General features: G+C 39.9%; 1 protein-coding gene across 4 annotated transcripts in view; it reads right to left on the reverse strand.

Annotated features, from left to right (window-relative positions):
• The window catches only part of bcas3 (BCAS3 microtubule associated cell migration factor), a 342,963-nt gene that overhangs the window by 288,447 nt on the left and 28,215 nt on the right, over positions 1 to 26,301 (reverse strand). For all 4 annotated transcript variants that reach the window (XM_086126139.1, XM_086126141.1, XM_086126140.1 and 1 more), the window contains exons 6-11: positions 18,473 to 18,554; positions 12,724 to 12,796; positions 10,331 to 10,438; positions 10,162 to 10,238; positions 7,594 to 7,670; positions 7,092 to 7,175 (exon numbers count right to left, since the gene is read on the reverse strand). In XM_086126139.1, the coding sequence (XP_085982265.1) occupies positions 7,092 to 7,175; positions 7,594 to 7,670; positions 10,162 to 10,238; positions 10,331 to 10,438; positions 12,724 to 12,796; positions 18,473 to 18,554 (501 nt within the window). The remainder of the gene's footprint in view (positions 1 to 7,091; positions 7,176 to 7,593; positions 7,671 to 10,161; positions 10,239 to 10,330; positions 10,439 to 12,723; positions 12,797 to 18,472; positions 18,555 to 26,301) is intronic.

The raw sequence follows: 26,301 nt of genomic DNA on the forward strand, positions 1-26,301 counted from the left end.
CGGTGAGCTTTGAGGGTGTTGCTACACATTTGCGACGATTGTCCTCAAAATATGTCTATGTGAAACCATTCTGCTGTGCCAAACCGGTTGCCCTTGAGAACTGAAGGTCACAGGATGAGGTGTATGGGTCATGGAGGTCTGACAGGTATTGGGAGGCAAATTTTTGGAGCCAATCCAGAGCTTTGCTGCGGAGCCCAAAGAGGACTCCGTTACAACAGTCCAGATGTGACAAATATATGGATGAGGGTCTTGGCAATTTAATCTGAGAGTGACAGAAGTAGATATTTATAAGGTGAAAAAGGTAGATTTGGTGATTGATTCATATCAATCTTAATGTCATAATGGCAAGTGAATGCTCATAATCAGTGACAGTCATTTCTTTTCATTTCATTGGGCTATGAAATCCAGCTAAACACTGCAAAACTCAAGCTAAAATAAGAATAAAACAAGACCATGTAGCATATTAACAAGAAACCCATCTAAATTAAAATGAACTTTAAAAAAAAGGATTCAAACAAGCTATAATTTTCCTTGGACGAATCAAGACACAGGGCAGGAGTTGCTCGTCTCATTTTTAGCAAGCTACATTTGAAAAATGTATGAAAGGGGGGACAGAGAAAGAAGTCATATCTTAGTAGGATTGCATCTCTGGCAGTGGTGCTGGTCGCTTCCACCTCCCCACCAAATGCCACCCCAGTTGCCACACTTATTGTGGGCAATGAATCTATTAATAATACATGACTACATTAAAAATTTAATTGCTTGTGATGTTGCCCATATAAACGTTTCAATCAGCAGTCAGTTTACAATTTGCTTCCACACTGATCCCTTTCAAAGAAAAAAAATGGTGAAGACTGAAAGGGAAGCTCAGCTTCCCCTAAAATGTAAAAAAATAAGTGATCAAATATATGTCTGTACGTACAATTGTGTGGACATGTCATTGACTAAATATGCGCTACAAGGCGCTCAACTTCTGTTCCGAATCACAGCTTCTTACTACTGGTTACGACGCATCTCTCTTCTCATTCATTCCCGCAGCTTCACTGTGCTTTAAACTGTGTGGACGCTGAGCGTCGACAGTGCGGGCGCTGGGCATCTCGAGAGTAGTCCCAATGCATTAAAACGACACGACCCATTGGATAAATGCTGGTTTTGTCCCGCCCATCGGACGCTCAGCGTCTCTGGGAGTCGATGGACAGTGGGCGTTTATGGGCTGACCCGGACGCTCAGCTTTTCTGCATGATGATTGGATGATTTGTCTGAGGCGGAATCTCTTTTTGACTGACAGAGAAATGAGCCAATCACCGATCTTTTGGTGTCGACATCCATGGGAGCGTTTGTCAATTCTCATTCTGTTCTGAGTTGAACTGGAGACTTCTTCTAATCATCTTAGTGACACTCTCTTTGTTCAAAACGACGAGCGACAGATTAATCTTTTATTTCTGGTGTGTTTTATTGGAATTGCTTGTGTTCGCAGACTGACTTATATCACCCCAGTTAAGACCCTGGAAAAGATGCCTTGGAGGTATGACAGGGTCACAGATCATTTTCTTGAAAAGGAACGGAGAGTAGAATTCACGTGTAAATAATCAGACATGTTTTATGATGTAGCGCGAAATTGAGCTTCCCCTCCTTGACAGACCAGCATCCGCCACACACACACACATATATATATATATATATATATATAGGGTTTGAATCCCGCTTGGGGCAAAAATGAGCACATAACACCATCCAGTGTGTGTCCTTGGGCAAGACCCTTCACGCTAATGCCTACCTCATACAATGATGAGAGACAATAAAACGAATGACATGCCGGCTCAGACGTCGCCTGGCCAAACAAGGTCTGCGTCAGGTGCTGGGGAACCAGAGCACCTTGATGAAAAATGGGCTCCTGGAACAAAGCGGAGATGGGAGAGATGCGATAACATGGCTCTGTTGGAATGCTACTACTCAAGCAACCCTAGTCAGAGGGGTTACATGCAGAGAATGTGGGCTAAATGGTTACTTCGAAACCCACAGTCACGGTTGACCAGCTCAGTGTTCCAACATCCACAAACGGCAACTGCTGTCACAAATTGAGATTGATGAGGTACAACGCAGATTCCATGGTGAAGGGCCACAGGCTGCCAGATCAGAGGAGGAGGTCATACCAGAGATTGGGAGGCAAGCCCCAATAAATGCAGATGATGAAATTGGGAGGCCAGCCCCAATGAATGAAATGCTGAGCGAGGCAGCAACTGACCTGAAAGCTAAGATCATGGCGAGAATGAAAGCTGGGTAACCTAGAAACCGATTACAACGGCTATGTGAAGTACCACCTGAAAGTCTCATGGAAAGTGTGAATGCAGCACTGAGGGTGATCCCAACCATAACGATCACAGAAACCAATGAGCTGATATACGCTTCAGCATCAGTGATCCTAGAGATGCTTGGCTATAAGCAACCATGGGAGCCATGAGATACATTACCCACCATGGAAAAGGCGTTTGGAGTCTAAAATGTGCTCGGAAAGATGTGAGTCAATTGACGGAGGCCCAGAGAGGTGTGATGAAAAGGCCGATACCCGAGAGGTACATCCAGATGACCATACCTGAAGCACTTGAAACTGTCAAACAAAGACTCCAAGCCTTGTCCAGCCGCCGAAAGAGGTACACGAAATAGAATGAGGCCAGATGAATAAACAGGCTGTTCGCAACGCAACCTGCGAAAGTGTATGCTCAGTGGCAGGGTTCGAACAGCAGAGCAGACCCACCAAGACTGGAAACTGAAAGGTAATGGATAGGCATATGGGAAAAGGAGGTCGCACATTACAGCAGTGCACAATGGCTGGTGACTCAGAGAGGAGCACAGCAACCTCCCTGAACAGAACCCAGTTACCATAACAGTGGCAGCCATACAGGGAAGAGTTTCAGATATGAAAAACTGGACAGCACAGGCCTGGACATGGTCCACACCTACTGGCTAAAGAAACTCACAGCTCTCCATGACCGCTGAGCAGCACAAATGAACCAGCTGCTGAGGGATGGGACTCACCCAGGATGGCTAACCGAAGGGCAAACGATCCTGATCATGAAGGATCCCTCAAAGGGTGCAGTCCCATCCAACTATCGGCCAATAACCTGTCTCTCCACAACATGGAAGCTCATATATACTGTATTTTTCATATACAGGAGATATATATATATATATATATATATATATATATATATATATATATATTTTTTTTTTTTTTTTTTTTAATTATCGTGTTTGATTGTTCCAGTGCATTAAAAAAATTGAATTGCTGGTACTATCCTTATTTGACTGTTGCCAGGTAAATTTGTTGGTGAAAAAATAAAATAAAATACACACACACACACGCGCACACACGCACACATACAATGTTGGAACCATATTCTGTATGTAGGAATGTATTATTTTATACATAGAAAATATTTGTAACATTTGTAAAAATATAAAAATAGTTTATTTGAGCATTTGGCCAGCAGTCTGGCAATTTTTGTTTTGTGAAATTTTTGTTGACATCGCTGGCAAGAAGGTGTAAAGTTATTTTTAGCTGGCTGCTCTTAACTTTCAAGATTAGTGTGTTGTCCTGTGTCAACATCACCCGCTTCATTACCGGTCCAGGTTCTCTTTTGGAGAGATGTCACCATTTTTGAATTCAACTGTTTTTAACCCATGAGTGTGAATACATAACTTGTTTCAAATATGTTTACATTCTTTATTCTGAATTCTTCACATCCTTTTGTTTTTGCCACACACTAACTCATGAGACAGGCGTCCCCAACCGGTGCACACTGGGTGATGTCTTACAGCCATAGGAGTATGAGTATCACAACGCGCATAACAAAAATAGAACAAGGGAGGGCTAAAATTAAGAACAGCTTTAGAAAGTTATATTATTCAAACAAGATGTACTATATGAAGTTTAATCAGAATAACATGTCTAGAGACAATTGACACGACGAAATAACGTTAGGAGACGATATCGCTGCTCTGTCTCATTTCAACGTCCCCCAAATCGGACAGTTTGAGATGTACAGATATTAAATTGACTCTTATATTTATGCATTTCATAAACATGTTACTTTTTTGTATTTTTAAATATTTTAAGAGTTAGTTTTTATTCACCCTTGCTAAATCTGTCTATTAGTCAGTTATTGACTACATGCTGTAGTTTTCCTTTTTGATTCTTTGATTCAGTAACAACGAACAACGGTGTCCATCGATTGTGTTATCCCAAAAGGTGATTCCAGATCATACAAAATGAATGGGTCTCGACTGTTGCAAGACATTTGTGTAGGTCATTTAACAAGTGCAAAAAATCACTAGAGAGAAAGCGGCCTAACAAGAACGTTGTCAGATCCTCATCCGGCTTCTAGATTGGTTACCCAGCCGAGAAGTCAGCTGACTAAAGGCTGGGCAGACATCCTACCGTGAGGGCTGTGAGAATTTACCGGCAGATGAATTTCTCTCAATACCGACATAAACAAGTTCCCATGACACTTTCTGATCCATTTTATAACGGATTGGGAAAAATGACCGTCCACCCTAGTTGACAACTCAGTCAGGAGTTCCTTTGCACCAGGAAAATTTGTATACATCAGGGATGGCCAACCCACGGCTCCTGAGCCGCATGCGACTCTTGGGCTGGTTCAATGTGGCTCCCGGGCTTTCACATGACAAGCGTCGAAAACGCCTCCGCCGTGGCGCCGACATTCAAACAACGGCGCTCTGTACAGCATAGTTTACGATGTCAGCCTGTCATCAATCCCGTTACTTGATTGACATACAGGGCAGCCAGTGAGATGACAACTGAATGACCGTGCATGTGCAAACAACGGCGCTAAGCGCTAAGCTAGTCAGCGAATTATCTCACATTTTAATTCAGGCAGTGGTGCCCAATACGTCAATCGCGATCGACAAGGAGCCAGTGGACTGGACCCAAGTCGACCGCGAGGGTTGGGAGGAGGAAAGGGGGGGGTCTTCGTGTGTCTGTGTGTTTCGATTTCCTTCATGTTCGGTGACGTTCCGGCTGTCGCTTATCTCGGCGTGCGTGCGTGCATATGCACAGGTGTGCGTGTGTATATGCTTGCAGGGGTGCATATGATCGCACGCACGCCAAGATGATCGCGGAAGGTTCGTCGCTTTAAAAGTTGATCTTCAGTCAAATATGTAGCAAGCTGACCCAAGTAAGTAACCACTGCAGCTCGCATCCAGACAGTGCCCTGTTTCAAGTGGCCACAACGGAATACAAACCAGATTTGAAGAGGATTGTTCAAGAGAAGGCATACCAAAAGTCCCTGTACTAAGGCGCTAAACAAAATGCATAGTAAGAGAAAAACGTGATTATAATTTTATTTGTGGACTTGGGTGAACTGAGAGTTTGCGTGTGTGAGACAGTGCACACAATATTCATTGTTGAAAAGGATTGGCCTGTGGTCTTAGTCCTGTAGGAGTCAATTTTTGTCATTATCATGTTCGTGATTTATAGTAAATGTTGTGACATTTACTATAAATGTGGCTGAGCAGAGGTGTGTGTGTGTGGAAGGGATGTGTTGATGTTTATCAGTGCCCATGTGCATGATGTGGTTCTTTGCAATAACACAGTAAAAAAAATGGCTCTGAGTCTCGGATTGGTTGGCCACCTCTGGTATACATGCATAAGTGCAGAGGAGCCTGGCTAAGTAAGATCTGACATTACAGAATAAGTACAGTAAACTGGATGTTTGAATAAATACTGCTCTACAGCAGGGGTGGCAAAACTTTTTTGACCGAAGATCTACTTTTCGATCAACCAACCTCCCACGATCGACCCATTACCGCGCACGCGCGCATACGCACGCACGCACGCCATGATGAGCAACTGCCTGATGCTGAGGCATGCCATGCACTTTGGCAGCCTGTTCACGATCGTAGCTCACGCGTACCATTTTTAAAATGCTTCTCTCGGCCCTCCAGATTCCCATTCTTTGCCCGTGCCCTCGGTGAATTGTACAAAACAAACTCGGAATGAGAATAATGACAACGATAAAAGATTAGAGCAACAACTCTGATCACAAGCTGCAATTTCAAACTGTTGAGCACTAACAATTTCCGGTGACGCAGTCACGCCACCGTAGGTTAAAGACTTACCTGCTTCATTTTATTTTATTTTTTAAATACTTTTTGTGAAAGTGAGACTGATAGAATGATTCGGGTGCAGTTTGCATTAACATAAAAATATATTACTAAGATGCACAGAGACACAAATGTTTGTTTTTTTTCCTCTTCACCCCTCGCGATCGACTTGGGACCAGTCCGCGATCTACTGGCCGATCGCAATCGATGTCATGGGCACCCCTGCTCTACAGTATATGTAAATTCTTGTATTGATATGTGTTACTGTCTACAGGTATATTTCCAATTAAGCAATTTTACTTTTTGGTGTTCTGATGCCATCTAGTGGCGATTGTTGGCCGGAACAAATTATCGGTAGAAAGGTTCCACCCGACCCAAGTTGCCGTGCACATTTACTAGTGTACATTCAAGGATATGTTTTGTGAGCTCTGTATAGCCATTTTGTTAGGCGAATAGAGTCCCGAGAACCAACTATACGAAGCAAGAAGAAGACAAACAGGATTTCGTCAAAGGTTTAGCCCCTTATGGGTTTGAGCCCATGAGGTGTGTGTGTATTTTATGTTCAATCAATTGTCTTCGTGGTTTGGTCTTTTATTTGGTTTGTAATGCACTTGTTTGTATGTTTCATGTTCGTGGGACCAGTTCTCATGGGTTGCCAGGAATAAAACCCTGTATTCTCAATTGGAATTTGTGTCGTCACTCATGCCGCATCCTACGGCGCTACAATATGTGTGAATTTGTCTTTGGATCATGTTTTTCAAAATAAATATTTAATTGCATATATTTACCTCTACAAGCCTGTCATTTGTGGTATATGCTGAACATGCTACATTATACTTTATTTTTTCATTTTTTAAAAATCTAATAAAAAGTGAATTCCAAAAAAACTAAAACAAAAACAAAAATAAACAGCCAGTTGGAAAAAATATTCCTGTGCAAGGAAAATGTAAAAAGGTATTTTCACATACCTTGGCAGCATTGATCACTGTTGCCGTATAAGATTGTGCATTATCATCACAAGCTCCTCCTCGAGACTGGTGACATCTGATTATCTGCAAAAACAGGGTAAATAGTGGCTTAATGTTTATTTCAATCTTCCAGCGATCCGGGGTTTTTTCCACTGTATTCTGCTATTGAGCTAACTTATGTACTGTTGGCAATGAGGTCTGGGGACTGAGATGGCGATGGGATTCTGTGACTGTTGGACCAATTTCTACAAATTTCAGGAAGACAATAGGCTTCTGCAATTAAAAAATATATACTTTAAGGAATTTATTTATATTTATGGAGGGCACTTCCTCCCAAATCTGTTTGAGTGTGTCCTACCACCGTGAAATACATCACTGCATTCTTAGCCATTAAAAGTCAATTTCATGGGATCACTTTGTGTTGCCGTCAAAATTTCTATTGCCAAACCATATACTGGGTTATTGATTTGTTTTGGTGATGTGTGTCTTCATGTCAGATTACCTTGTTCTCAGCATAAGCTAGCCAGCGATTTCCCAGTGCTACTGGATTGAGATTTGGTCCAGGACATGGATAGCAACCTGAAAGATCCAAAGTCAATTGCATTCATATTTTTTACAGATACCGTGAATGATAAGATAAAGATGATGGGACACTGCGCAAAGATGTAAGAAATAAAGCATGTACAGTATATCAAATAGTGAGAGAGAGACAGTGAGAGCTCAACACTGGTAAAAGTAAATGATAAACACATAATAAAACACTTAAAGCCCATTTCCACCAGGTGGTACAGTTTAGTACATAGGTATCCAAACTACGGCCCGCGGGCCGGATCCGGCCCATCACCACATTTGGTCCGGCCCCCCTGAACAATACCAGAGTCTTTTGATTTATTTTTCATCTTGGTGTATTTGTATTTTATCATAAAGTTGGGCTTTTGCAATAAAATATTCCTTTGTTCTGAACTATTTTCATTATTAACTATTGGTTAGTAACTATTTCAAAAACACATATAACGTGACATTTGTTCCATCCTTCTGTGGTCTGTGCCGTTATCTGGCAACCCCAGAAAAAAAAAATCCTAGACCCGCCCCTCTCAAAGAGAACGTAATCACGGCGAAAGGGTAAGGTAAGAGAAAAATGATTCAGAATACAGGGAATTTAACCCAAAGTGGAGAAACGATTTTTTTGTTCAATGCAAAGAACAGGCTGGCTGTGTCACCTGTTAGGAGGCGGTGGCGAGATTCAAAGAATATAATCTGAGGAGACACTATGAATCCCGTCACAACAACAAGTACGATATTTTGCGTGGCCAAATGCGAGCAGACAAACTGGAAATGCTAAAAAGATGAATGTTAGCTCAGCAAAATACATTTGTACGCCAAGCTCAGCTGAACCAGCCATCTGTTCAGGCAAGCTTTCGGCTTGCTCAACTGATAGCAAGCAGCGCTAAACCTTTTACTGATGGAGAGTTTGTCAAGAAAAGCATGAGTGCTGTCGCAGAGGTGGTGTGTCTCAAGAAGAAAGACGTCTTTAGTACCGCAAGTCTATCAGCGAGTACAATCACCAGAGATATCGAAGAAATTGTGGGTAACGCCCAGCTGCAGCAGAAGACGAAATAATTTGAATTCTTTTCATTAACACTGGATGTGATCACGGACGTGCAGGACACAGCGCACCTGCTAATTTTTATTTGTGGAGTTAGCGCAAACTTTGATATGTGCGAGGAGCTGGCAGCCCTCAGAAGTCTCAAAAGGACAACGATGGGGGAGGATATTTTCGGCAAAGTGCACCAAACTATGAAAGAGTTAGAGCTGGGCTGGTCAAAACTGGCCAGCAACACAACTGACGAGGCTCCGAGTATGGTGGGCGCGTCTCGGGGGTCTAATAGGACGCATGAACCAGGAGATGGAAGAACGGAGTTTCAAAATCACTGCCTAATTCTCCAGCAAGCACTGTGCTGCAAAGTATTGACTTGGGATTCTGTCATGAAGGTTGTGTTGTAGTGCATAAACTTCATCAGAGCAAAGGTGATTCTTATTTATTTTATAAATCGTCTAATTTATTTCCTACCTTTTTTACTGTGAAGAACCCGGGTAGCGTTGATTCGTGATTATTTATTTCATTAATGGTGTTGTTATTTATTCCCTGAATTTTGTTCTGTGAAAAAAATCCAGAAAAAGCTATTTGATTTTGTGTGGGTTTCTGGAAAACAATACATTTACGTTTAGGTACTCTTGCAGTCACACTTTTTCTGTTACAAACTGACCTCGGCCCCCCATCAGAGAAGCGAAAAGTTATGTGGCCCTCACAGGAAAAAGTTTGGGGACCACTGGTTTCGTACAACAAGTATTTTATAGTATTCCCATTGTAAATGGTCCCAAAATATCCGATGATGATGATGGTTTGAAGAGTATGTTGTTTTTAATGAAGAAACATGTCATTGGCTGTTGTAATGAGTATTTACCTCACACTTTAGAGATAATAGGGCATGTATTAAAATCATGTGTTAAGTATTGTCAGGTAAGACAAACTAATTCATGAGCTAAGAGGTATGGCAGTAACTTTCAATACTAGAGGCATTTTACAGAGAAATTCTTGTGTGTTAAGTTTTGAATTTCTTATTTTACAAAAGTGCTGGGTTAAATAGGAGGTTGTGAAATAGTATTATCAAGACTCACACTCCATTTCAGATTCGTTAATGCACCAAACGCTGTTTGCAAATTGTCAAAAGACAGAAGAAAAAGAAAGAAGAAAAAGGTTAAAGTGCTTAAAATAATCCATTTTAAACTGTAAATTAACTTTTTGGCGTTTTAGGAGTTAAAACACTGGCAGCAGCCACCCGCGTGCTCCCACTGCACTTAACAGTTCAATAGGTTAAGTTGGCAAATAAGTATGTGAGGCTTTGTCAGCGTCTTTGGGCAGTCACCGCATAATGTGTGTTTGTGTGTGTATATATTATATACACTTTCACATACATACACACACACACACACAAATGTTTCACTTCACTTGCTTTATGACATATCAGGATTTGAAAGACTTTCAAGATTAAACTAAAAACTTCCTTACTTGTAACAAAAAATTTCTTGGTTAAGTTGCAGCTGTCAAACGCAGCAATCTTCTCTTGCAGGCTGATGGCTAGAATACTGTAAAAGAGAGCATATTAATAAAGTGCCTAACAAGTTCAAAACATTATATATATATATATATATATAAAATTGAAAGAGATTCAACATACTGCTCGTTACAGTGAAGATCATAAATCTGGGTCTTGAACTGAATTGATTTGACTAGTTCCCCTGTCCTGAGTGAATACAGGTCAGCACAACAGTAAGGAGGGCTGGTTCTGAAAACACGGGAAAAAAGCAATGGGTTTGACTCTGAAAATCAAATACAGTCAGTTACTACGGATTGTTGGAGGTTTGTTCTTGTGGTTACTGACAGTCGACAGAAACTTTACACTGCGAATCACAGGGACGGATTGAAAATTAGGAAATTTGTAAAAACTCACAAATGAGGCCATTTGTGAGTCTCTTCCAAGACAACCTGGTCCAACATTTTTTTAAATTAAAGATGTTGTCATTGCTGTTGTTTTCCTTTTAAATAGATTTGAATTCCTATATCACAGATATCTTCAAATAGTTTTGCGGCCGTTTTTTTTTCTCTCACATACTACAAAATACAGGCCGTATTTTGTAGTATTGTACTCTGAAAGTACCTCTTGAAGTGATCACGTGACCATGTGTTTTATTATCTCTTTGTTCACTAAACCTAATTATGAAAAATCCCTATTCCAACATTGACAAAGCGTGACATCTTGTCATCTTTATACGGTGTTTTTCTGGTACAAAACGTAAATTGCTTCGGTTCATACAACAGGAGAATGAAGTTTGTTTTATTTGTTGTGGGGGTTTTTTTCTCAGTACATACTCATCATACCTTGGGAACAATTACCTCTCACAGACATAAGGCAGAACTGACGAAATGGTGTGAATGTTTTGCCCTGAACTCGTCAGAATACCTCCTTACCCTTGTGGGCACACTGCTGCTGGGCAGTGAACATGCATCACCACATAGACGAGTGAGAATCGCATACTCCCTCCAGCACTTTTGCGCATGCCTTTCAGAGCTAGAAGGGGCGACATGCAGCTGAGAGGATCCCACAGCCAATGATTATTTACTATTTTAAAAAAAACTACCTAAAACAGGTCGCATGTGTTGCTTTGCAATGCTCCATCACAAATAAGTCATGCTAACAATGTAGCAGCCATGCCAAAGATGGTTTGGTTGCGATGCACGTTCATACAGTGCATGTTTCGTGCAAATTCAGGTTGGTGATGGGTGTGGCTTTGATCAGAGATTTAAGGGAAAAGACTTGAGGCTGGACGTACGCATGCGATCATGTCACCCCAGCCAGGAAGTAAGGAGTCGAGGCAAGCTTGTTCCATCTGTGTTTCTCATACAGTGAATTTTAGTGACAATTTTTGGATTTTTTTTAGCAATGTCACCAAACCAATGCAATGGGATTCTTATACACACACACACACACGCACACATACACACACACACATACATAAATATGATGTAATTTGATAATAATCAGTGTGTCCAAATGTCTCCAAAAATGAAAATTTTTTTTTGCTATGTGGGAAAGAGCATACCCTCGGGAATAAAATGTTACACATTTAACTCATTCAATCCCGGCCATTTTCACTGGAGCAACCCCCTCAATCCCAGCGTTTTACTGGATTTCGACTGATCTTGCAAGGCCCACAGAATATTTGGTTCAAATGCTATATAAACATGGAGCCTACCAAAATAAGGTTTGGACACTCATCTTTTAGCAGAAAAAAAATGTTTCTATCTTTTTCCATTCTTCAGCAATCGGCATTACAAAATGGCTAAGTTTCATGAAAATGGCAATTCCTGGGCAAAAAAACGGAGAAAAGAGCTTTTTGTAAAAGCATGCATTTCAAGCACGTGAGGTATCACTGCCACCTACTGGTCGCTTTTTTACATGATTTACAATGCAAACGGCTTATTCTCATTCACAGATTGCATCAGACCCTGCTCCTCTCTATGACGCAAAAAATAAATTAAAAAAAAGACTTAGACGTACAAGTACGTCCTTGGTAGGCAGGGCCTAATTTTAAAAAGACGTACAAGTACGTCTTGTGGAATGAAACAGTTAATTGTAAATCAGAGCAAACTTAATGGAGTTATAATGCTTTGAAATACCCTACCTAGAGAAATTTCCGAATGTAAATTGTGTGCTTATATATATATATTTTTTTTTTATCTCAGCCCTGCAAATTGTGACATGCCTGACTGTTGTTCCTTGTTTGTGTGACAGTGAAAATAAAGTTATATTCTATGCTATTCTTTTCACTAAGGTAAATATCAATAAAATTGTTATACATACTACAAATGCACTCTATTCGTACATGTTAAGATACTCTCAGTAACACAGAATCGTATCAACCTGTTATGGGTCGCAATTTCTGACAAGAATCCAAGAAACAAATAGCCACCATATTTATGTGTGGGGTGGCTGTATAAGAATCAAGTTAAAATAAGCTTTAGAAATGGAAGAAAATAGGCGCACAACATATGATGTACTGTTTTACTCACCCTGAGGATCCTGTGCTCTTGCAAACTCCGAGCAAAGGTCTCTTGTCAGAAAAAACGTCCACCTTCAGAGGACCTGAAAGAGAAGATGCATTAGAATTTGTTTGCCACACAAGTACATGTCATCAGAAAATCATATGCAGGTCAAGGCAGGGGGTGTTCAGTTATATGGTCCCAACATAAACTGTTTTGAGGTTACAGACATCATGCAATGGATAATATTGTCAGCCCCTTAAAATGATGAACCAAGTCAAATGTTGACAGTTTATTTTTTTGCCTTAACATCTCAGGATCCTGGCCACCTCTGCTAAAATCGGCTGCATCCTTAGTTGAGCAGATCATTCAATTCTAGGCCTGAAAATAAATTAATAATACAAAAAATGACATAGGCAATAATCTTAAGGTAACAAGATCTTACAATGAAACACCCTCTGTCACCACTATAAACATTGTTTTTCATTTGATTGTTATGGGAGGAGTGTTTTTCATTGAATTATTAATGTGATTCCGTCTACTGCGTTAGCAAAGGAAGGTGACTTATGTAGAAAATTGGGTTTTTTGTAACTCTGACATAAGAACACACTATAGTTGTCATTATAGCTCTCACTGTACAGTCATCCCTCGTTTATCATGGGGATTACGTTCCAAAAAGAACCAGTGATAAGTGAAATCCGTGAAGTAGTGAACTTTATTTTTTTACAGTTATTATACAATACTTAACTATATAGACAATGATATCAAAGACCAAAACCTGTTTTCAGGCCCAATTACAACAAAAACAAACGTTTTCAACAAATAACTATAATAGTTTTTGGAAATACTGTACTGTCGACACGCGACGCCGCCGGCGCATTCTGATTTAAAGGGTTAAAAGCATTAAAAAAATGCACGAAAAAAATCTGTGAATTAGCGAAGCCGCGGAAAGTGAACTGCGTGAGAGAGAGGGATCACTGCATATACTGTATGTTCTTTGGATAGATAAAAAAAATCTTTATTGCATTTTGTTTCAGAAATTGAAATAATAACAATAAATATAAATAAAGAGATGTGACTTTAACGTGGTGATTACAATAAATAAATGACAAATAAATTAGTGCATTACATAAACAAAATTAGTTTTTTTTAATCCAAGTTTGCTTTCCAAACAATGCCGAACTTTTGTGCATGATCGAAATCATATTCACAGTATTTTTGCAAAGTTAAAAAAATATTTAAGTCTGAGTCAATTAATTGATTGTCATAGATTAAAATCCATTTAAATTAAAAATGCTTCCGTTTTAGGACAAATCATGTTTTTGAGCAAAATCTTAAATTAATATTAATTATAAAGCCTGCAAAAAATGTCTTTATCAAGTCTGTTGTCATATTTTACAGTTCATAATGCGCCGCACATTTTCAACGGGAGACAGGCCGGTCTGGCCTGCAGGCAGGCCATTCTAGTCCTGCACTCTTTTACTACAAAGCCATGCTGTTGTCACATGTGTAGAATGTGGTTTGGCATTGTCTTGTTGAAATCAGCACGGGCGTCCATGTAAAATATGTTGCTTTGATGGCATTATATCTTTCTCCCAAACCTGTATGTACACTTCAACTTCAATGGTGCATTCACAGATTTCTGAGTTACCTATGCCATTGGCACTAACACAGCCCCATATGCTGGCTTTTGAACTTTGCATCTACAACAGTCCGGATAGTCTTCTGCATCTTTGGGCTGAATGACCCAACGTCCACAATTTCCAAAAACAATTTCAAACGCGGACTCGTCAGACCACAGAAAAGTTTTCCACTTTGTATCAGTCTTGTTTGTTTGTTTGTTTATTGAACATAAAACATATATACAGTAATAATTTGACAGAAAATAAGGTAGATAAAAAAAGTAAAAGAAAGAAATCAATCTTCATTCAACAGTTATTATGTTCAAGGGAGTAGGAAGAAGTAAAAAACTTATCTAGTCCTACCCCGTTATGTGATTGTATCTAATAAATCATTTTTATATCAATCAGAAAAGAAAAAAGTAAGAAGAAAGAAGTCTCCATTAAGGCTCATACTTTACCCTTAACCGTGATATTTTTACAACTTTTGGTTTGTATCGGGATTATATACTTCCACACCCTGACACTCTTGTGTCAATTTTCTCTTGTATTCATAATGGATATTTAAATAGCTTTCTCTATTTATCAACTTAGTTCTGATTTATCATTATATTTAATGTTTTGAATTTATCATTTTAACTCTGATTGATGTAGGTTGTTTGTACTATTTTTTTGAATTTGTTTTTGAACTCAGCAAGCGATTTACTCATTTTCAGGTCCGTTTCGAGATTATTCCACAGATTAACACCTTTGATAGATACACTTCTTTGCTTGATGTTTGTTCTTGTTTTGAGTTTTTTGAACAAGTTGGTACCTCTTAAATCATAGCTGCTTTCTCGAATTTCGAAAAACTTCTGAATGTTTTGGCAGAGCAGGTTATTGTGTGCTTTGTACATTAATTGGGCGATTTTAAAGTCAACCAGGTCATAAAATTTCATCGTATTTAATTTGATAAATAGTGGATTTGTGGGTTCCGTATATTTTGATCTATTAATAATTCGAATTGCTTTTTTTTTGTAGGTTGAGAATAGGGAGTGTGTTTGTTTTGCAGGCATTTCCCCATATTTCCACACAGTAGGTCATATATGGTAATAATAATGAAGTGTATAATGTGTACAAAGATCTCTTATGTAGCACTTCCTTGGTTTTGTAGAGGATCCCTACGGTTTTGGCTATTTTTCTTTTTACGTTATCGATATGTGGCTTCCAACATAGTTTTGAGTCTATTACTAATCCGAGAAACTTGGTTTCATACGCTCTTTCTATCTCAATTGAGTTTACCATAATTTTAGCTTGGTGTTTGATTGGTCTTGTGCCAAAAACAATTAACTTCGATTTTTTCAGGTTAAGTGACAATTTATTTCTGTCGAACCAGTTTTTTAATTTGTTTAATTCGTTTTCTACGGTTGTCAGGAGCTGTTTCAGATTTATTCCAGAACAGTAGAAAGTTGTACCATCAGCAAATAGGACACATTTAAATTGTTTTGAGACCTTGCAGATATCATTTATATATAAGATGAATAGTTTTGGACCAAGCACTGACCCCTGAGGAACTCCGTGAGTGATTTTCAGTTGATTCGTTTTTTTATTGTTGAGTTGCACGTACTGATATCTGTTTTCTAAATAACTTTTTATCCATTTATAAGTTACACCTCTAATGCCATATCTTTCTAGCTTTTTCAATAATATACTGTGATCTATTGTGTCAAAAGCTTTTTTTAGATCTAGGAAAACCCCAACAGTAAATTCTTTGTTGTCTATATTAGTGGCTATTGCTTCCACAAACTCCATAACTGCCATTGAGGTGGTCCGTTTTTCCCTGAAGCCATATTGATTCTCACTTAACAGCGCATGCTTTTGTATAAAGCTATCAAGTCTGCGAGAAAATAGTTTTTCTAATATTTTTGAAAATTGTGGTAGTAGTGATATTGGTCTATAATTTGTAAACCGATGTCTTTCTCCACTTTTATAGATTGGAATAACTTTAGCAATTTTCATTTTTGATGGAAAGATACCAGCTTTGAATGACAGGTTGCATATGTGCGTGAAAGGTCGCACTACATATTCTATAATCTGCTTTATTATTGTCATATCAATATTAAAGCAATCAGTTGACTTTTTATTTTTAAAAGTTTTTATAATATTTGATACTTCTTCTTGTTTTACAGCAGTAAGGAACATCGTGGAGGAGTTTTTTTCTACATATCTATCTATTTCAAACAAGTTTGTTGGATCAGGAATTTGTTTTGCTAGGTTACTGCCGATGTTGACAAAATACTCATTAAATTCAGTTGCTATTTCTGCAGTTTTTTCCAAAATAGTATTTTTGCCTTTGATAAAATACTCTGGATAATCCATTTTTTTAGGACTATTTCTGATTACTTGGTTAAGTATCTTCCATATTTCTTGTGTGTTACTTTTATTCTGCTCTAATAGTGCATGATAATGATCTCTTTTACTGGTTCTTATAATATTTACTAGTTTATTTTTATAGGTCTTATATATTTTTTCTGCTTCTTCAGTTCTCAATTTTAAAAACAATTTATATAAATTGTTTTTCTTTTTACATGCGTTTTCTATGCCTACAGTCCATCTTAGATGGGCTCTGGCCCAGAGAAGACGGCGGCGTTTCTGGGTATTGTTGATAAATGGCTTTTGCTTTGCATGGTAAGAGTTTTAAGCTGCAGTTAGCGATGTAGTTGAACTGAGAGATAGCTAGCACAGGGGATGAAACTCTTGATGTGATGCTGCCACCATTGTGGTTTGAATGGACTGTAGCCTCCTTCCGAAGAGGAGAGGGCCAAACAGGCTTTGTCCAGAGTGATTAGAGTTAGCTCTTGCACAACCTGTCCTGGAGACATACAGGTCCTGAATGGATGGGATCATTTCAGCAGCACGCAGTGTGCTGCAGTCTGTCCTTGTCCATGGCAGTGGCACATGAGTACCACTCGGTGATGGTGGTGGTGAGGCTGGAGGATTAAGGCCAAAGAGAACTCGTGAGGGTCGCGGGCTTGCTGGAGCCTATCCAAGCCGTCTCTGGGTAGGAGGTGGGGTAAACCCTGAACGGGTTGCCAGCCAATCACAGGGGACAAAATAGGCCATCATTCACACTCACAATCACACTGAATGACAACTTTGAGTGTTCACTTAATCTGGGAATGCGGTAGGAAACCAGAGTACCCGCAGAAAATCCACACAGGCACTGCTGTCTATATGTATATATGTACTGTATAGATAGATAGATAGACATACAGACAGAATTTCGATGTTGGTATTTTAGTGTTTCAGGTTGCAGCAACAACGCAGTGGTCACATGAATCACACCAAAAAACCAACAGCTGAAAACTTATAAGGGACATTACTCAATAAAAAAATCTATCAAGATTGATCTGTCAGGGTTTTATAATTTAAGCGAGTTGGTGATCTTATCAACTGGTTGAACTTGACAGTGAAGTTGACAGAGTCAAAAAGGGATTTAAAATCATACAATCCTGGTTTGAGTCCAGCCCAGTTCAGCTCTTTACATTCATCATTAAGGGGTCTGTGGATTCTGTGAGCCACGCTTTGTCTTGTCCCTCACGTAGGACTTGTTTGACATGGATGAACCTGCCAGGGTCATAAAGCCCCAGACAACCTATCTCCCAGGATCATTGGGACACAAGATCCCTCCACCACCGTAAGGTGACGTTTGTATTATCATTGCCAACATCACCATCACCATTGTTATGATTATTATTATCCATCCATCCATCCATCCATCCATCCATCCTCTGATCCGCTGATCTTCACAAGGGGGAAGTCCATCCCAGCTTTCTTTGTGCAGTTGGCGGGGTACACCCTGAACAAGTTGCCAGGGCACACGTGAATGAATAACCACTTGCTATGTTGACAAGTGTTCCATTCACCTGCCATGCATGTTTTAGGAATGTGGGAGGAAACTGGAGTACCTGGAGAAAACCCACACAAGCATGGGGAGAACATGCAAACTCCACACAGAAAGTCCGGAGCCGGAATTGAACCCTACAATTCTGCACTGTGATGAGGACATGCTAACCAGTCGACCACCGCGGTGACTATTATTTATTAATTTATTTATTTTAAATGTGCTTCAAAGTCAGATGGGTCATTCTTCAAAAAATGATTATAAGAAAGATACTCACTGATATGTGGAGCTGGTAAAATGCGAGCAGTTTTCACTGGGCCATGACGCACTGAGAACAGCTCTTGGGCCTCCCCTGCCATCTGAAAGACAACATCAGTGTTAACACCAAACAAGTGTGTGTCTTTATATATTGGGATGCATTTATTTTCATGATGATAACTATTTTTGCTCTGGCTATCGGCAAAGGTGGATGCTTTTTGCCCTGCTCACCCCCTTTACTTCTAGCTCAGTGACATTGGCGACAGATAACATTTTACAGACTGGGATGAAAGGTACATCTTTTCTAGAGGGCCACTCATTCAGACTTAAAAATGTATGTAAGTAACACACAATATATATATATATATATATATATATATATATATATATATATATATATACTGTATATATATACACTGTATATAAAATTGGTACCTGAGGGTTTGACTAGCCAAGTCATTTAGTTCTCATTTGTGTGTGATTCTGGAATATAAGGTCAAAGGTCAAAATGTTTATGTCTGCTGGTATTGTAGCACATTGTTATTAGTGCAGAAAGCCCCACTTCTGTTATTTTTAATGCATTAAACTACAAAAGAAGCACTATTTTCACTTTATCACTACTCTAATCCGTTTATGTTCCCTCTTTTAAAGTCTAGCAGTGGTGGATTAACACTGGACAAGCAGGTTATACAAGCACTAATCGGAGGAAAAATAGGATGTTTTCAGCAGTGTATGATTCCTATGATGCAAATGGAGATGTGACAAGGAATAATAGAATTTTCAGGATTAAAATGAAACGAGAAGGCCTGAGGTTAATGCTCTAGGTTATTGTGCAGGTCCCAGCTGTGTATACTGTATAGTGCAGAATGAAGGTATTTGTGTTAACCAACCACTGCCACCTACATGACCACATTACATCACAGCTTGATGTCTGCAATATTACAATTTGCTTTTCAGTGTTGTTTTCCGACAGTTATTCATTGTGTTTATTTGTTGGTTGAATACTTTTGCGAAATCTCTGCCTTTTCTTGACTTAAAGGGCAGAGACCAACGGTTAAATTTTTTTTTTCTTGACACCTCTAACATGCTTTTATAATGTATAACCGTCATTGAAAAGTAATTAGGTTGTTGGTACACAGCAGTTTAATCACTAACTGCAATTGAGAACATGTCGTCTGTGTGTTAAATCTTGCGCCCTCTCATCGTCAGGTATTTACAGCGCTCTGACGTCTCAGACCCCTGAAAATTTAGTGGCTACTCTGGCATACGGTTGTGTGCTCTTCGTGTTCAGTTGCTTTCCATGTGCTTTAGCATTTAAAAAATGGTTCAATCATTGTGCAGCTGGTTGCACGAATAGTAAAGGGAGTGAAATGAGTTTTTTGAGCTTTCCAAAGGATAAAGAAATAGGTGGATTCTAATAGTGGATTAGAAAGTCAATCGTCAGGGAGGACAAACTCTGTGCTGATCACTCTTCAGCAATCATTTATCAGAAAGCATCTGATACCCAAGTGTATTTTGACCCGGGTTGAAACCAGCTCCTGTGCCAACAACTTTGCCTTTGGCAAATGCGACTTCCAGAAGCAGCAGGAAGAGCCCTGGTTTTCGTGGTGCATTTGAGAAGCAGTGCAGGCAAGAGGTGAGACACTATTGTACCTACGACACAAAGATTAGGAATTGAGCCGTTGAAACAACATACGTACTTATTCTGCCTACATGGCAAAGCTTTTCTGTAGGGTGTGATATAAACAACCCTATAAAACGTTTAGTGCTATTGTTTTTCCTGTGCATATGAGACACATCTACATTTTTTATTCATAGAAAATGCAGCTCAAGATCATCCCCGCGTTGTAACGTTTGATGTACGGCTGGCACATTATAAATGCATCAGCGGCATTGTCAAAGTCATCACTTTTACTGACTGGCTTCCAACGTCCTGATCGGTTCAAAGATGTAGGGTTTGATAATGCTCGCTTCTGTCGGCTCCTGTGTGTACAAATCCTCTTCCTCAAATTCCAAAACATCGCTCGCCGTTGAATGTACAGTGTTGTGTTGCACATGGAAATTGCACAGTATCTCTAAGGTGTAACGTCCTGGTCGGCTACTAAAATGTCACTTCCGGTAAACCTAGTGGTGGCGAGAGTAACTGCCTCCATGATGCCTCAAGCTTCCAGTAGGTTCGGAAACACTGAGTAATGAGTAATTAAAATCAAAATTTCAATCAAACTGTGGTTGGCAACTTGCAGGAAGTAAAGTGTATGTATTAAAAAAACATTTTACCAATGCGAATATGAGTTTGAGAATCTGACCTTTAATGATACAAACTGAAGAGAAAAAAAACTATTTTAGAGCTTTTCAGTAACAAGTGTTAGTTTTGTGTGACTTTTTGGTGTTGCGCCAGGAAAAAATATACACAAAATAACAAACAGTAACCCCATTCTGGAGACTGTATCTACCATCATATACCTTGACATTACCGGCCTCACTGTGATTCAGTTTATGACATGAACTTTCAAGGGAGGTGGCCGATGGGGATGGGTACCAAAGATGATTCATTCATTCATTCATTTATTTATTTACTTGGACCGGTTTGGGTTGGTGCTACAGCGTACGGATTCACATGAAATCAAACGACAAGCATGTTTTGGTGAATCCTTGTAAATTGTGACTGCGTGGGAGTGGAGGACTTGATTTTTCATGGTGCAGAGGAAGCACACCGGTGTCATGACATGCAGGAGCCAATAATGACAATTTAAAAAGTCATGGTTTCATCCATCCATTTTCCAAACTGCTTTATCCCCAACAAGGGTTACGGGGTATGTTGGAGCCTATCCCAGCTGCCTCCAGGCAGTAGGCGGGGGCACACAGAGACAAACAACCATCCACACACTCACAATTTCGAGTGTCCAATCATCCTACCATTAATGTTTTTGGAATGTGGGAAGAAACCCGAGTACCCGGAGAAAACTCAAGCAGGCATGGGGAGAACATGCAAACTCCACACAAGAAGGCCGGAGCCAGGATCGAACCCACGTCGACTGTAATTATCTCTTCTTTTCTTTTCTGAGGACTTGAAGCAGCCCACACTGTGCTTGTAGTGTTCAATAAATGGGCAGCTTGCAGCTTCTTTCAATTTAATTGCTTCCAATTAACTTTTTTCTCCTTTTTTTCTTATCACACTGTCAGAAACTAATATCGGTCCAAAAGGTTTCAAATTCCAGCTTTCGTTTCATGGTATTTAAATCTATTGTGTTAAACAATTCAGGACAGAACATCTTTTGTTTGAAGCCACACACTTTTCAAGTAGGCCAAAATATTGGAATGGATATTATTAATTTAACTTAAAATGAATTTAATATTTGGTAGCACAAGCCTTTTTGCAATAACTGCATCAAGCCTGCTTTTCCAGGACTTCACTGCAGCCTTTTTCAATTCTTGTTTGTTTCTGGGGGTTCCTTTCTTCAGTATCCTCTTCAGGACGCAAAATGCTATTGGGTTCAGGTCTGGTAACTGACTTGGCCAGTCTATGGCTAGGTTCACCCTGCAGCTCTTAAGGCTCAATTCGGATTTTTGGGTGAAATAGGAGTTATTTGTTTATTTATTTTTGTGGAAGCATCCAAAATACATATTAAATGTGACCTCAATCTGTCTGGTGTGTGAACCAAATGCGTCCCCAACGTGACCTGCATGCGCAGAAGAAGAGAACGATGTCACTCACAATGTAGTGTAAATGTGTTCCAGCGTGTACGGGATCCTCTTTTTATCAGTTAATATCACCAGAGGAGGGACGAGATAGAAATTCAAAATTTGGGGGAAATGAGGTGCGGCTTTTCAATTTCATTTCATGGACACATCGCAAAAGATGACATCACGCCATTGCCTCGCATAATACATGAACCGCCTCATTCAGTGGTCATCAACCCCCGGGCCGCAGACCGGTACCGGTCCATCGGTGATTTGGTACTGAGACGCGCAGAAAGAATAAATAACTTACATTACTTCCGGTTTATTCATTTCGGAATCTGTAAGATGTGTTATTTTGAAATATTACCGGATCCTCTGTTAAATCCATCGACAGTATGTCACTCTTGACGCAGGTCAATGCGCGCCTCTCGGTCACGTGATATGTTACTGCTAAAAATGAAACGCAGGAGCTAGCAAAATTAGTAAAAAACAAACGTCTCTGGGAAGGGGAAAAGGCCCAGCCAGGAGACAGAAGAGGAGCCTACGACTTTCAAGAGAAAGGCTCGATTTAATAGACAGTATCAAGAGTCCGACTTAAAATACGGATTTATCGTAACAGGAGATTCCCACGCAACAAGCCCACTCTGCATAATATGCGGCCATGGTGAGTCATGTTTTTCTGCACTTTGTATTTGCGGTGTATCTTATTTTGAAGGCACGTTCAAATGTTACCATAGCGACCGGAGAGTGTTGCGGCCAGATAGGACGTTCCTCATGTCATGATTCGTGTTTATTATTATGTTTTGAAAACACCACAGGTTTCATGCAGGTCATATCATATTATTTTGCTGTATTTATCTGTCACACCTTAAAGGCCGGTCCCTGAAAATATTGTCAGACATAAAACCATCAAAAAATGTTGGGGACCGCTGGTTTAAGTGACTGAATTACTATCACGACCAATGTCGGCTTTATGTTTTAAGTGGGACTGAATTAAATTCAAATGTAAAGTTACTACTGTTTCTCAGAACAACTTTGCATCTCCCACACTTCCTTGAAGGGGTTCACAACTTACCTCTGGCCACGCCGAGTTCATTCAACTCCATTGATTCAAATTCATCCCCTCTCTCAATTCAGGTCTGCCCCAGGTATTTGTCCTGGTGCCACTTTTCATCATCACCTACCCCCTCTGACTCGCTGTTTGTGAAAAGCTGAAATTGTCTCTCACTATCAAAAGGGAGTCTCCCAGACGAAGCTCACCCAAGACTACAAATTGCCAAATTCAACAATTTCAACAATCATTCGTAAGAGCAACAAAATCATTGCAGAGTTTGAGGCCAACAGATTAAAGATGATCGTAAACAGCTTTAGGGCACGGCACATCTTGAACCGAGGAAGGCACTTTTCATTTGTTGACTAAATGTTTTCAGAGATGAAGTAGGAACGCTTGAGTTGTGTGTTTCATGTCTTATAAAATCTTTTTTTTTCTTCATACTGTGAACACCTATTTGTAATTTTTTTGTAATGTTTATCGTGGATTACATCTTCATGTTTTTACATCTATAAATGTTCATACTGTATTATACATTAAAGTTGGCGGCCATTTTATTGGAAATGGTCACAACGAACTACTGTTATCACGTACACATTCATTATTTCCCTCGACGTAAGTTTGGCGTTTTTCGGGAGCATGTGCGGGGAAGTTATGAAGGATTTCTTCCTTTGTGGCAAAAGAATTATCCATCTGTCCATTCATCCATTTTCTGATCCGCTTATCCTCATGAGGGTCACTGCGGGGCGTGCTGGAGCCTATCCCAGCTGTTTCCGGGCAATAGGCGGGGTACACCCTTAACTGGTTGCCAGCCAATCGCAGGGCACACATAGACAAACAACCATCCGTGCTCACACTCACACCTAGGGACAATTTGAAGTGTTCAATCAGCCTGCCATGCATGTGTGGGAGGAAACCGGACTACCCGGAGAAAACCCACGTAGGCACGGGGAGAACATGCAAATTCCACATAGGGACGCCGGAGGCAGAATCGAACCCTGCACCTCTGCACTGGGAGGCCGACTTGCTAACCAGTCAACCATCGGGTCGCCCTGCGAAAGAATTATTCAACATAATTTGATGCACCGCCCCCATCTTATGATTTTTTCCCCCCCCCCCGTTGTTTTGCCACGTCTTAAAATGGTATACCCAAAGTCTGAAGTCAATCGGATGAAACTTCTAGGACAAGGGCACAAAAGGGTGACTCCTATAAATGTGCAAAAATCTGACAAAATTATATATTCATGTACATATTAGAATATAGCTACTGTGGACCTTTTGTACATCTTGCTACACGTGCCCTATAATTTTTATAGCCTGAGAAATGCACTGGGATTGGAATTTTTTTTTTTTTTTTTACACAGCCATTTTTGGTGTATGACGGCTTCAACATACCTACATTTTCCTCAGGAACACTAAGTGTGAAAAGTCTGGTGCATGGATTTAGGTCTCCTAAAATGCAATTCATTAGCAGAATAATAATAATTAGTCTCTCCTTGGGCCCTAATACAAATCATTTTTACAAAAACGAGAGGGACCTCACAGCAGCTGCTGTGTGGGCCCTAATAACATCATAATTAGGACAAACGCAATAGGGACCTCGCAGTGGTCGCTGCTTTGGCCCTAAAAATGACTACCGTATTTTCCGCACTAAAAGGCGCAGTTGGGGATTTCGTAATTTTTTTCCATACATTGGACGCATCACATTATCAGGCGCAATCTACAATGCCTCCACTAGATGGTGCTACGCTCCTCCCATTCAACTCGAGAGGCGTTTATGATCGCCTCTGAAAAACGTAAATCAACTATTACTGTACTTAAATGAAACTACAAAAATTGAAAATAATGCATCAAAACTGAAAGGAAATCACATAATAAATTCTATATGCACCCTTCAGAATTTATTTTGTGATTTCCTCGCTTGATTTTCTTTGTAGTTTCATTGAAGTAATCATTAATTTACGTTTTTCGGAGGCGGCCATTAACGCCTCTTAAGTGGAACGGAAGAAGAGAAGGCACGGAGACAGATGAAGACGTACAGTACCTGTATTTGTTGAGACTGTGAAAACTATTCATAAAGTCTGTTTAAAAAAAAATTGAAACCACAGCTCTCCTTCTTTCAACAAATACAGGTGCGTCTTTGTCCGTCTCCGTGCCTTCTCTTCTTCCGTTCAACTCGAGAGGCGAGGCGTTCATGACCGCCTTCAAAAAACGCAATGATCATAGCTCCAACAGAACAATCAGATGTCTGTAGGAGTTATTTATTCCTTTGTTGTGTATATTCACAAATGATGAAATCCCAATATAAATTCTGTAGGGGGGGCTATAGAATTTATTTTGTGATATCCTCGCTTGCTTTTCAGTTTTGATGTATTATTTTCAATTTTCATAGTTTCATTGAAGTAATCGTTAGTTTAGGTTTTTCGGAGGCGGTCTTGAACGCCTCTCGAGTCAAACTCAAGAAGAGAAGGCACGGAGACGGACAAAGACGTATCTGCATTTGTTGAGACTGTTTTAAAAAAAAACAACACCACAGTTCTTCCTTTTTTCAGAGCCGCAGCAAAACCTTATTGAATAAAGCAGCGACACAGTTCACTGAACCATCAGCAAGTTATAAAATTGTAAGTATGTTTCCAGCAAGGAGCCATCTTGGGGGTGACATATTAAGATAATGACCATACACAAGACACACCGGATTTTAAGGCACTCGGTGAGCTTTTTAAGAAAATGGAAGACTTTTTGGTGCGCCCTATACTGCAGAAAATACGGTACCTTATTTTCTGCACTATAAAGGGCACCTCAAAGCATTCCGTTTTCTCAAAAGACAACAATGCGTTTTACAATACGAAGTGCCTTATAGTGCGGAAAATACGGTAATGCATTATATTACACTGTAACTTAAGCACAATATCGTTAGGGCGGGGCCAGCCAGGCAGCCTCCTCAGTCAGGGTGCTCTGCACCTCACACCTGCCAACTGCTTGTTTGGACTGGTATAAATTGACTCCCAAACCAATCCTCAGTGCAAGTTTGTGCCATTACCACCTGGAGTGAGCTCTGTTGGCATCTCCCTGTGGATTCCTTGTGCTTCTCCCCGAACTTTTAAGTCCCATTTTTT

Source organism: Hippocampus guttulatus, chromosome 12 (genome assembly GCF_054856545.1).
Source record: "Hippocampus guttulatus isolate MCC_2025c chromosome 12, RoL_Hgut_1.0, whole genome shotgun sequence".
Taxonomy (NCBI): Eukaryota; Metazoa; Chordata; class Actinopteri; order Syngnathiformes; family Syngnathidae; genus Hippocampus; species Hippocampus guttulatus.